The sequence below is a fragment of the Plecotus auritus genome (assembly GCF_963455305.1).
Source record: "Plecotus auritus genome assembly, chromosome: 11".
Classification (NCBI taxonomy): domain Eukaryota; kingdom Metazoa; phylum Chordata; class Mammalia; order Chiroptera; family Vespertilionidae; genus Plecotus; species Plecotus auritus.
The window spans coordinates 38030913-38044327 of record NC_137777.1 but is presented as its reverse complement, the minus strand read 5'-3'; the positions used below and the strand labels follow the sequence as shown (position 1 = coordinate 38044327).

Below are 13415 nucleotides of genomic sequence, written 5' to 3'. Positions count from 1 at the left end.
TAGCTATTACTATAATAGAGAAAAAACAAAAGCTTCCTTTTTTTCTGGTATTGGTTCTTCGGCGTGTTAAGGGCTGGATACCCTTACTCTAAATTGGGATGTCCAATACCACCAGTACTTTGGACCAAGTGAGGGAGAAGACGGAGCAAACGAAGTACTAGGAATGGGAGCCCCGTTTTAGAGCTTTGGCTCCTCGCTTGGATGCCTAACTGGTAGATTAACCATTTACATACTCAGTGAAATAGTTCGAGGTGAGGTCCTTGAAAGCCTCTCTGGGAGTTCCACAAGTCCCACAACATAAACCTGTGTTAGTGCGGCACGCCACCGGGACCAAGAGGCCCGGAAGGAGGCGAGGGCCCAGGCCACGCCCCCACGCCGCCTCGCGCTCAGCCGCTGCTCGGCCCTCCAGCGCGAGCGACGCTGGCAGGGGCGGGGCCAATTCAGGAAGGGCGGGGCCATCGGATTGCCTTAGAGCCCTCAACGGCCACCAGCTTCCTTTTCCGTCGGCGAGGAACGGAGGAGTACACGCGATTTACCATCGGCCATGAGGTTATTGGTGGTCGGCGTGCAGCGCCCGCGGGCGCGTCGCCAGGCTTTTCCAGGTGGGAGTCTCGGCGATCTCAGTTCCTCCTCTCTTTCTGCGGGGAACCCGACCCCTTGTGGTAGCCCATACCCGCCTCGGGGCCTGCAGCTCTTTGGTCCTGCTCCCGGGGCCTCCGTTCCGGGAGTCTGTCCCTTGCCAGGGTGCAGCCTCTGCCCTCACCCCCAGTTGACGCGGCCACGCGCTTTCTTCCACGACATCTGCTCAGTCGCATTTTGTGAGTAACCACCTGCGAGTTTTAACTGCCCTTCTCTTCGTCAACGCCGGTTTCGACTGTTCTCAGCTCAGAAACTAGGCCTGTGATCAGTTGGGTCCGAGGCGGCGGGAAGGTGCCCGGCCCGGGCCTTCTCTGGGCCCCTTTTGTCGATATCCCTGGTAAAGCTTCGTGTTTCATCGTGTGCGGCCCGGAAGGTGTCGGGTCTCTTTAATCGGCGGCACAGCCTTAGTAAGCGGGAGGGATTCTTCTCTCTCAGATGTTAAGACCTTTACTTGTACTCTGTAATTTTTTTAAAATTGTTAAGAGCACAGTTTACCTATTGACATGAACAGTTATGGTCCGGACACAGTGGAGCTACTTACCACATTTGTTATGGATCTTCATTTCTAAGTAGAATCTAAAAATTGGCACAGAAGTTGGAGAACAATGTGTATCGTCTAGAGGAGCTTTAGGCCTTAAATGCTTACTATAACTTTAGATGATGGCGTTTACTTAAGATGTCTGTTTCTGCACGTAATACAGAAGAAACTGGCCAAGAGCTAGGAGACCATGTTGCATGTTGAAGAAAAGTGAGTTATAAATGATATCTCATCGATGAGACCTAGTGTAGTAGGTTTAGTCACCCCCAAATTTAAAATACATTGTTTAAAATACATTGTTCCTCTCCCCAAATTTAAAATACATTGTTTCATTCAGAACAATCTAACAGGACAAATCTGATGGCTTAAAGTAGTTTATATTTGGTGTTATCATCCTTATTGAGACCGTGTAGTTGATAGTTCCTATGCATCATATATTAAACTGAAATTTCCGGAGCCATAATTATTCATAACCAATGGTCTGTTCCTAGTATTGATTATGTGAAATATTTCAGCATTTCAAGACTTGAAAATGATAGATTGTTTTGCAGGGCCCAACATTTGATGTGCTTTCATAAATCATTTCCAGCAGCTGTCTGGTTCAATGATTTATCCTCTGCTAGGACAAGATCTGTGGCCCTAGCCATGCCCTTTGCTGTACCTTAGTGACTTTTCAGGCAACTTGGGATTTAATTCTGCAGAACTGTGTCCAATAATGATGCCGACAAAATTTAACTGCTCTAAAACCAGATCAGATTTGCCATTGTAATGCTTTTAGTTGGAGGTCTGCCACACTTGATTTAATATATCTGACCTTTAACCTGGCTCATTATCTTATCCTTGTCAAACTCTGAGACAGAAAAGCAATGGCTGGGTACTCATTAACACCATCATATCTTAAAATCAATACTGCCACAGTAAAGAATATAAATATATCCGCTATTTTTCCCACCCCTGCTAATGATTCCATTTACAGCTTGGAATTATTAAGGTCTAATCAGTCAGAAGTACTAACACATTCTCAAATCATTGTAGAAATTAAATTTTAGGTTTATCAGTTTTAACTACCAAAAAGGTAGAATTAAGCAGCAAGTACATTCTTGTGTTCCGTGATAGATGTGTTAAACAGCAAATAGAAATTACTCCACTACATGGTCTCAATATTAGTGGTTTTTTAAAACTGTTCAGGAGTTTTTTAAACTATGGTTATCTTATGGTTCATGATAAGGGAAAAAACTAGAACAGGAACATTCCTGCGTATAGGATGCCAAACATGCAAGTACAAATAAAAATTTACCTCAAAATATTGATTTACAGATGCAACAGAGCCTATGAGTTGAAGATGAATCAAGGTTATTAGGAATGTTTTCCAAAAACTTACAACAAAGGATGACTAAACCTCCAGGAAGCACAACTGCATCTAACAAGGTACCAAAGTTTACTGTTAAATTGTGTGGGTTTTTTTTTTTTTTAATGTGGTATTGTTCTGAAGCACAGTAGCAAAAATGTTTGATACATTTTTGACATAGAAAGGTTTAATAACTGGCACAATGATGACTTAAATTATTTTTGCCGTTTACCCAGCTGAGGGTTTCTTTGAAGAAATAATTTTAAGACTGAGTTGCCAGTTATCTATATTGAGATTATGTGAATTCAGCTATAATGCAATTTTTTTTTACTAAAATAAGTGAAATGTTCTTTTCAGCATATAGGTAACTGCAAGTGAATGAACAAGTTCTTAGCTGTGGTGTTCTAAAATTCTTCATTGCCTCAGGTAAGCAATTATGATTGGTCAAGCATCTATTGATAATTAAAAAGGGCTGGGACCATTTCCTGTTAGTTGCCCTTGTTAGGTACAAAACGATTTTCACTATTGGTTTCTGATTTTTTTTTCCAGGTGTGGCCTGTGACATTTTTGGAAGAAAAAAACAAAGAATTGGTCAAGAAGATAAGAACTGAAGCAAATGATGAAAAGTAATATTTTATTTAACAATGATCAATAAATTTATATAGAAAATCACAATAAAGTTATATAGAAAACACATGTTTGAATACTTTTAATTGATGGGCATTAAAACCTGTTTTCTTTAAAACATCAAGTCTTTTAAACCGCTCCATTCTCATAGTCATTAGTCGACTTGTTTTTTACATACTTGAGGGATAGTATATTAATAACTCGCTTATTTGTGGAAAGTGATTCTCCTTGAGGTGGCAGGCAACTGGGGAGATTTCCAGAACCTCCAGTTCTTATAGCCTTTCTTGCCTTAGGGCAGTGGTCAGCAAACCTCTGCTTGTGAGCCACATGCGGCTCTTTAGCCCCTTGAGTGTGGCTCTTAGACTAACCCAGGCCGTGGTATTTTGTCTATTTTGAAGAAGTGGCGTTAGGAGAAGCATAAGTTTAAAAAATTTGGCTCTCAAAAGAAATTTCAATCGTACTGTTGATATTTGGCTCTGTTGACTAATGAGTTTGCCGACCACTGTCTTAGGGGATATCTGGAGAGGCCCTAAATCACTGTATACTAGAGCCCCTCCCTTCAGAACCTGTTCTACCTGAAATGATACAATCCTCTGTTATCCATAGCCTCAGTTACCCACAGTCCAAAAAGATTACATGGAAAAATCCAGAAGTAATTCCTAAGTTTTACAATTGCAAGCAGTTCTAAGGAGTGAGAATCTTTTATCCCAGTACATTACCTGTTGGTTAGTAGCTATTTTGTGTTACCAGTGCTTGTTAACCCTTAGAACTTTTATTACAGTATAATTTTATTAGACCTGTTATTGTGCCTAATTAAGCTTTATCATAGGTACATAAAGGAAAAAGTTTGCTACTATTCATGCGTTCAGGTATCCACTTTGGGCCTTGGAATATACCCCATGGATAAGGAGGACAAGTATAGTTGGGAACTCCCTAATGAATTGCCCCTCACAACTAAAGGCTTCACCTGTAACCTACAAGTTTCAATTTGCTTTTATCTTTGTGAACAAAAAAGTAATCACAATCCTAGTACAAGTAATTAAGGAAAACAGTGGCTGGGCAGTCCAGTCTTCCCAGGACTTGAGAATTTATGAAAATTCTAAGAATGAACTCAGTTCCTACCTGGGTGAAAATTTAAGTCTTGTTTTCCTCTATTGAGTCTCGGTAATACCTTGTTTTTAATTAGGATTATAATTTCATGGAAAGGAAAACAGTACAAAATGTATACAGAAACATGTATAATCACTGCAGGAGAGATAACATTTGAAAATCATTTAGCTGTCAGGTTACACTGAGGGCATTTTGTGGGTCTTAAATTTTATAAAATATCTGGCCATCTCAGAACCAGAAAAATAAGATCTTGACAGTATAGGATTGTAATACATACAACTGCCTTCTGAAAATTGGCACCAGTGGATATTCAGCGTTGTCAAATGAGTAGGAAATAGTGAATGATTTGTCCAAGTCCTATCAAGAGAAAGCTGTCCATTTTATAGTTAAACTAGGACCAATTTCTAAAGAATAAATATGTATGGTGGTATCTTGGTTAATAAGGTGGCAAATTTCAGGTGACTTGAGTGAGTAAAAATTAAAGTTCTGAAAAATGAAAAGGATTTGGGGATTTTATAAGTATATTTCCTCATGGTGTCTACCTTTTCAGAGCAGGTATCTGCCCTCTAAGAATGAAGACTGTTTACAAATTGGTTTCTTTGCCTTGGGTACCTTCCTTATAACCAGTTAGGTTTAAACAGCCAATTACTGCTTGATTTGACTTAAAATTCCTTTTTTGTTGTTTAACCTGGCTTATTAAAAAATGGAAAACATTTTAAGGCTTTTCCTGACTCGATAAAACTATATTTATGTAATGGACATGTCAATATCTAGTAAAACATAAAAAAGTTCTTAAATTTGAGACTTCTGGTTATTTAAATTGTTAATTTACTCAATGTGTCAGTTCTAAAGTGCAAGAGAAAACCATTTAATCTGTAGGTACTCTAAAGTGCTATTGCCATCTTGTGACAAATGGAGGGAACTACATAAAAGTTACCATTCTTTACATTGCTTAACTTGGAACATTCAGTATTTTTATCTGTTGCCCACTGATATACTGGGCTAGCCAGAGTTGTTCTTTTCTTTGTTTTTTAAAAGATTCTCCTAAGTTTTAAATTTCTGCTGTTGGCTTTGAGATTTGAATTAGTGTTTATTCTATTAGCAATTAATTTGAAGAGAGCATATTTTATATTTTTAAGGTGGCATTCTAATATACTCCTACACACAATATTACCTGAAGCATTACTTCAATATCACACTTTTTCTACTGCTGAAGTAGGAATGAAGAAAATTTTCCTCAGATTGCCTATTCATCGCTAGCGAAAACAGCTGTCCCAGGTCCATATGTGGCAATAAACTGTAGGAGCTGTTGTTGGCACTGAGTTAGATAGATATCCCTTTGTTCTAAATATTCTTCATTATATAGTTCGAATGGAAATACTGCATTTGGAGCAACACAAAATACAGTGGCCCCTAAGAGAAGAAGGAAAAAAGCATAAATGGGAAATACTACTTAAAATGCTAAACATGAAATAACATTTTCAACAAAATAGTGAAAGTTTTATAATTAAGTTCTGACCTATTTAATAGGGTATTTCAATAATCATTTGAATCTGACTTTGAGACCCAGTAGTGTTCAGTAAATTTACACACTGGTACCAGGGCCAATGGAAGACATGTTTACATTTTAAAGTTTGGAAACTAGAAATTTGCCTTATATTGCACTAGTCATTCCACTTTTGAAGCTGACTGGTTATGTAAATAAGTGGAGTATTAGAAGGTAGGGAAATACTAGTATTCGATAAAGGTTAAGTTGATCGAGGATAAAGACATCATTGTACATTTCGCAGTTATTAAAAACTGTTAACATAAAGACAAACCTATGCAATAGGAGTCTAGAAATATCCCCTCACATATATCATTAAATGATTTTCAACAAGGGTTCAATAGGGAAAGGACAGGCTTTCCAACAAATGGTGCTGGGAAAATTATATCCACTTGCAAAAGAATGAAGTTGGTCCCTTCAGTTACAAAATTAACTCAATAAATCCAAGACCTAAATGTAAGAACTAAAACTGCAAAACCCTAAGAAAATAACATTGGGGAAATGCTTCATAACATTTGATTCAGCAATGTATTCTAGGACACCACCAAAAGCACAGGCAACAAAAGAAAATAGATAAATTAGACCACATTGAAATACAAAATTGGTATACATCAAAAAAAAAAAAAAGGCCACACTTTTCACTTGAGTAGACATTTCTCCAAAGATATACAAATAAATGGTCAATAAGCACATGAAAAGATGTTCAACATCACTAATCATTAGAAAAATGGAGCCCCGGCCAGTCTGCCAAGTGGTTAGAGTGTCAACCCTTGACTGGTTTGATTCCCCATCAAGGACACACACTTTGGTTGCAGGTTTGATGCCCAGCCCTGGTCAGAGTGGTTGTGGGAGTCAACCAATCAATGTGTCTCTCTCACACTGATGTTTCTCTCCTTTCTCCCTTCCACTCTAAAAATCAATAGAAAAACATCCTCCAATGAGGATTAAAAAATAATAATAAAAATAAAAATGTAAATCAAGCTATAATGTGACACCATGTCATACCCATAAGGATGGCTACTATCAGAAACAAAAGGCCTGGCTGGTGTAAGGAGGTTGCTGATTCCATTCTGGTCAGGGCAAATGCCTGCGTTGCGGGCTCCATCCCCAGCTAGGGGCGCTCAGGAGGCAGCCTATCGATGATGTTTCTCTCGCATTGATGTTTTTATATCTCCCTCTCCTTTCCTCTCTCTCTAAAAATAAAAAACATTTTTTAAAAAGAAAAGAAATTGGAACTCTTGTACACTGTTGGTGGGAATGTAAAATGATGCAACCCTTATAGAAAACAGTATGTCAGTTCATAAAAATAAATAAACACAGTTACTATACAATCCAATTTCCTTTTGGGTATATACCCAAAGGAATTGAATGCAAGGTCTCAAATATTTGTATACTTATGTTCATAGCAGCATTATTTACAATAGCCAAAGGTGGAAAGCAACTTAAGTATCCATTGATGAATGGATAAACAAACTGTGGCAGTCTTAAACAGAAAGGAAATTCTATTGCATGCTACAACATGGATGAATCTTGAAGACATTAATTATACTAAGTGAACTAAGCCAAACAAAATAGGACAAATATATTATTTCACTTATATGAGGTACCTAGAGATAGGGGGAAGAAGAGAATCAGGAGTTACTGTTTAATGGATATGAAATTTCAGTTTGAGAAAATGAGATGGATAATGGCAACAATATGAATGTATCTAATAGCACTAAACTGTACATTTAAAAATAAGACAGTTTTATATTATGTATATTTTATCATGATTTTTTAAAAAATCTTAACTCTTACATAGGAGTTAAGCTCTTAATTGTTTCATTGAATGAGTACCTGCAAATGTGCCTGGCCAGGAGTACAACTGCTAGCCAAGCTGACAGTGCCTACCTTCCTAGAGCTGTCTGTCATCAGAAAACACTTTTATAGCCTCAGACTTTGGGGACTGCTCCCTTTCCTGCTTTACCCTACCTGAAACCTGCTATCCCCGAGAACACTGCCTTCCTTGTTGCTCTCTAAAGTGAAGGTGCTTTTTCTCAAACACCCCACATGCCCTCGTATCATAAGACTGAGTCAGTGCCTAACTTGCTGCCCTTTTGCTGTTTTCAGACCATTTTGCCCCTGTTTTCCTCTTGATTCAAACTTTCTTCCTTTAATGCTCAATTCTACCTGGGCTTTGTCAGCCCTTCCCCATCCAGTCAAGTCAACAACCAGCTCTCAGCCCTTGGCTCACAATCTTCCTCTTTTCCACAACACCTGCCATTCAACAATTTTCATGTGAAAAACCCATTTAGCTCCTGACCTCCCTGTGTCCTAACCTTTCCCTCCACCACGCACATTCTCAAGTTTATAGGAAACTGATATTACCAGAAACTTTAAAGTCATTAATTCAAATGTCCTGCTCCCCTGCACCACCTCCTATACTTCTATCTCAGACCTCCAATCTTCTTCCTTCGATTCACTTCCCTCTTTCAACCAGCTTGAGTCCCTCCCTTGCCAATGCAACACTTTGCCACACTTATTTATCAAAACCTCAACTCTGTATGAACCCAACCGTTTACTCTGTGCCTGCACTCAGGCTGCTAGACTGAAAATCACAAATGTAATTAGCATTTCTAGGTTTTACTTTATATGAATCACAGAAATCTCAAATGGGTACATGCATTGCCTGTCAATCCTGCTGAGTTTCTCTAGCACACTTGCTCTTCTATCCCTCACAATGACTATTATATTCCATTCTCTCTTCAAATCTTTTTTTAGCTGATGACATTGTATAGAATATACCATAAAATCTACAGACCTATCTGATTCTGTATTCATTGTCTTCCCTCCTATAAAATGAAGTGACTCTTCTATCACAGGCCAGTACCTTCACATGTGCTCTGGATCCCATGCCCTCTCACCTTTTTAAGAACTTCGCTCCTTTGAGCTCCTCTTTCTCTGGTATCATTAATTTACTCTCTATTGGACATCATAAGATCTATTATCTTCTTATTTTTAAAAAAATCCCATCCTGGACCTCACATCCTTCTCCAGAAAACACCCTATTTCTTTCCTCATCTTCATGGTCAAATGTCTCAAAGTTGTTTATGTGTACTCTCTTCATATCTTCCCTTCCTTCCCCACTCCATTGACTTAGCTCAGATCATGGCTACCTACAACCTCTAGACTGCCAAATCTAATCATACTTAGATACAGCTGACCACCTGCTCCCTTCTTGAAACACTCTCCTTTCTTGGCTTCTGTAATACCACAATTGATTTTCTTCCTGCATTCTAGCTGATGCTTCTCAGTCTCCTTTGTTTGTTCCTTATCCTCATCCCATACCTAAATACTGGAATCTTGGAGGGCAGTTTTAGAGTTCTCTGTGGTCTCTCTAGGTCAGTGGTTCTCAACCTTTCTAATGCCACGACCCTTTAATACAGTTCCTCATGTTGTGGTGACCCCCAACCATAAAATTATTTTCGTTGCTACTTCATAACTGTAATTTTGCTACTGTTAATGAATTGTAATGTAAATATCTGTGTTTTCTGATGGTCTTAGGCCAGCCGTGGGCAAACTATGGCCCGCGGGCCGGATCTAGCCCGTTTGGCTGTTCTATCCGGCCCGCGGAGCCGATGGCAACGTCGGGAAGCACGGCCGCAGCTCCTTCTTCTGAGTGGGCGGATTTATATCCGCCCATTCAGTAGAAGGAACAACCTCTCAATCTTCCAGAGGCTCCTTGTAATGCCTGCGGACGCGTCCCCCGACATCACTCTGGGAATGCGTAGACACGTTATCGTGGTGATGTAGGGAGACACGCCCCTGGAGAGCACAGTATCAGAGCATTAGCTAAACAGGAGACCAACAACACTGTTCCCACTGAAGTTGATGTTTTAAAGACCAAAAACCTTTCAACCCAGTCTACATTGCCATCTATATCTACATCCCGGGCATAATTTGGAAGTTGCACTAAAGAAAATGTTTAATTTACTGTTTACACATTTTGTTCTTTTCTATTTGTTTTAGTTTTAAATTATTTTATTATATTTAAGTTTAATTTGAAAGGCTTTTGTACCTTTCCTTTGTTAGGCAATTTTATTTTGCCTTTGCCATCTTCAATATAAGGTATGTTATTGTGCTATGATTCCTCCATTTTTTGAAGTTTCAAATTATAATAATTAGTGTTTACATTCTTCTTGTTAAAATGTTTGAAATGAATAAAACTATTGAAATAAAAAAAAAAGACCGTACCCTTTTATGTAATGATGTTTACTTTGAATTTATATTAGTACACACAAACACTCCATCCATGCTTTTGTTCCGGCCCTCCGGTCCAGTTTAAGAACCCATTGTGGCCCTCGAGTCAAAAAGTTTGACCACCCCTGTCTTAGGCTCTACAGCAGCGGTTCTTGAGAACCTAAGACCATTGGAAAACACAGATATTTACATTACGATTCATTAACAGTAGCAAAATTACAGTTATGAAGTAGCAACGAAAATAATTTTATGGTTGGGGGTCACCACAACATGAGGAACTGTATTAAAGGGTTGCGGCATTAGAAAGGTTGAGAACCACTGCTCTAGGTGATTTCATCCATTCCATGGCTTTGAGTACCATATCTGTGCTGACAATTCTTAAATTATATTTCTAGGTTAGAATTCTCTTCTAAACTCCATATTCTTATATCTGTCTACTAATATCTCTGTATGATGTCTCAAACTTATATTTATACTTTGATTTTTCTCTCAAATCTTTTTCTCTTTCTTCCCAGTCTTGGTAAATGGCACCATGATCCACTCAGTTTCTCAAGGCAGAAACCTGGGAGTTTTCCTTGAACCCTACCTCCCTCAGCTAACCCAACTCGTAAATCTAGTTTATGAGCACAATCTATTGGTTTCTGCACTCAAGAAAAATATCCCTGAGTATGGATGATTTTCCTGCTATGTTTAAAGTAACATGTAAGGAGCTCTTTAACACTGTTTTGCTTAAGACTTAAAACTGAAATTTATTATGAGAACAAAAAGTAATTAAAGGAAAAAATCTTCATATAGCTTTATTTCCCTCAACAAATGTTTTCTTAAATGCTTTAAAAAAGCCTTGACAAAATAGTTTCCAAGTGAAAATACCCATATTCTACTATAGGAATACTTAATACTATATAATATTATAGATTTTTAATTCAAAGACACAGCAGGGGTGGGCAATAAGGAGTCATTGGGAGAAAAAAGGGGACATAGGTAATACTTTCAACAATAAAGATATTTTTTAAAAGACACATTTTTGTCTTTTTACTGAAATCTAGTAGTGTCTTAGATGACTTTGTTGTTATGTCTTAGTAAAATTGGCAGCATTTTTCTTTATGGTACATAAAGAATGTGTCTTGGATTTTAACAATTACATTTTAAATACTTTTTAAGAGAAGAATTTAAAGATAAAGCAAATTGCCCAGCCAGGTGTGGCTAAGCAGTTGAGTATTGACCCAGGAACCAAGAGGTCACTGGTTCAATTCCCATGGTCAGGGCATATGCCTGGGTTGTGGGCTCGATCCCCAGTGTGGGGCGTGCAGGAGGCAGGCAATCAATGATTCTGTCTCATCACTGATGTTTCTCTCTCTCCCTCTCCCTTCCTCTCTGAAATCAATAAAAATATATTTTTAAAAAAGATAAAGCAAATAAAAAATAAAAAATATATATCCTTCCTCTTATTTAGCATTGGTTGGGAATCAAGTTTTTCTCTTTTGGTAAATAAAACTAATTCAAAATGATAATTTACCCTTTCTAGGGGTTATTATTTATCTCCCTAAGCAAGAAGGTATAAAGAATATACATATACAAATTTGCATATAATTTAGGGATTCATAAGTCCCTAGAACTCTCTAAGTATCCATGGATCCTAGGTTAGGAATGTTAAACTTAGATAATTATAGAACAAAGGTCTAATGTTCTAGTAGATCTTTGCAGAAAGTTACTACCATATAAATTGAATTTAAAGCAAATTTAAGCACTATACATATACACACAGAAAAGTCAGTGTTAAAATATCCTTTTAAATCCCAGGATTGGAACTAAAGTTTGGGTTGAAACATAGTTTATCTCATCAAAATAATGGCTCATCTAATTCCACAAAGAATTCTGTGAGTATAACTTTCTTTACTCTTACATTGAGTCCTCTTAGGTTTTTATTAGCAAAACCATAATAAGCTCCAATCATTTCAAATAATTAAATGCTATAGTCATCTATATATATAAAAGGCTAAGTGTCCCTTTGACTGTCTGACTGGTAGCTATGATGCACACTGAACACCAGGGGGCAGACACTCAATGCAGGAGCTACCATGACCCACACTGGCTAGCACCATGGACCTGGCACCAACAAACCAACATTTGGCTTCCCCCAAGTGGGACACAGGCCCCACCACCACCCTGGAGCGACACCCCACCAAATCGCAGCCAACACTGTCAAGACCCCATAGTGCAAAATGTGACCCACAACCCAACCCAGGCCAGAAACGGTCGCTGTGGGCGCTGGGTAATGACATCACGTAACAACGCCCAGCTTCCTCTCCCTAGCGACAACTAGCCTCCTTGGAGTTTCTTCAGCTCAGGAATACAACTTGCTTTATAGCCAGGTGCAAACATTTTACACTTTAACCAAATGTTTGTGAAGCATTTTCATGTGTCTCATCTCATTTGATCCTCACAAAAGTCCTGGAGTAGGTAGATAGAAGACTCAGTAGAATCCTATTTTCTTTTCATTAACCAGAAAACAGAGATTTTAGAAAGTTTAGAAACTTGACCCAACTGAAAAGTAAGAAATGGTGAACCTTGAAAATGACTTCAGGTGTTCTCACTGGGCAGAATATAGTCAAACACTGCTACAGATAAATATTTCACCCTTTGTTCTCCCTGCGTGATCTACAATAATAATCTGCTTCATGTTGATATTTACTACTGTGTTGCTGACAATTACCTGAAAGAGCAGTTGGGGTGCTTCACTGGGCTGGAAAAAATTTAGCTAAGTCAGAAAGCAGGTCTAATTAAGCAAGTTTATATATATATATATATATATATATATATATATATATATATATATATATATATATATATATTTAAAGCTCTCGGTGGCACCAATAGCACACCTGTGTTTCCATTTATCATTGTTGATTGTGAATCTGGTTGACACTTCTATTATAGAGAAAGGGTGAATAGCGATATTAAAATATTTCTTCTAATTAATTTCCTTTCAATGTGCATGAATCCATGTACTGGGCCTCTAGTAGTATTATAACTAGCAATTCAGAGAAGGTGCTAAAATAATCACATTTTCTTTGGCTATGTGCCTAACTCCACTGTGGGGGACTGCAGGACTATTAAATGTTGCATGTTATATTAAAAGGAAGATAAATTTAAAATCACTTCATGTATTGTATTAAGTACAGTTTTTCTAGAATTATTTAAACAATGCAAAAGTTCAAGTACAGAAACAATTATGCATAATAAGGAACTTATCAGATAATGATACTACTATAAGCAATTAGTAAATGTTCAAATTAAAAAAGGCTTTACCTGATAGAAATTTATTAATCTGTAAAATAATATTTGAAATATAACATTTTAATATAAGA

At 37.8% G+C, this 13415-nt stretch overlaps 1 protein-coding gene and 1 long non-coding RNA gene across 2 annotated transcripts in view; one reads left to right on the top strand and one right to left on the bottom strand.

Annotated features, from left to right (window-relative positions):
- Window positions 1-431: 431 nt before the first annotated feature.
- On the top strand, window positions 432-3219 carry LOC308236502. The gene is made up of 4 exons (XR_013959299.1): window positions 432-602; window positions 2495-2605; window positions 2883-2951; window positions 3075-3219. It is a non-coding gene; the product is annotated as an uncharacterized lncRNA (long non-coding RNA).
- MCMDC2 (minichromosome maintenance domain containing 2) overlaps window positions 3150-13415 on the bottom strand; it is a 47333-nt gene continuing 37067 nt past the window's right edge. Inside the window, exon 15 of the mRNA XM_080646247.1 lies at window positions 3150-5675. Within this exon, the coding sequence (XP_080502373.1) occupies window positions 5509-5675 (167 nt within the window). The 3' untranslated portion in view covers window positions 3150-5508. The remainder of the gene's footprint in view (window positions 5676-13415) is intronic.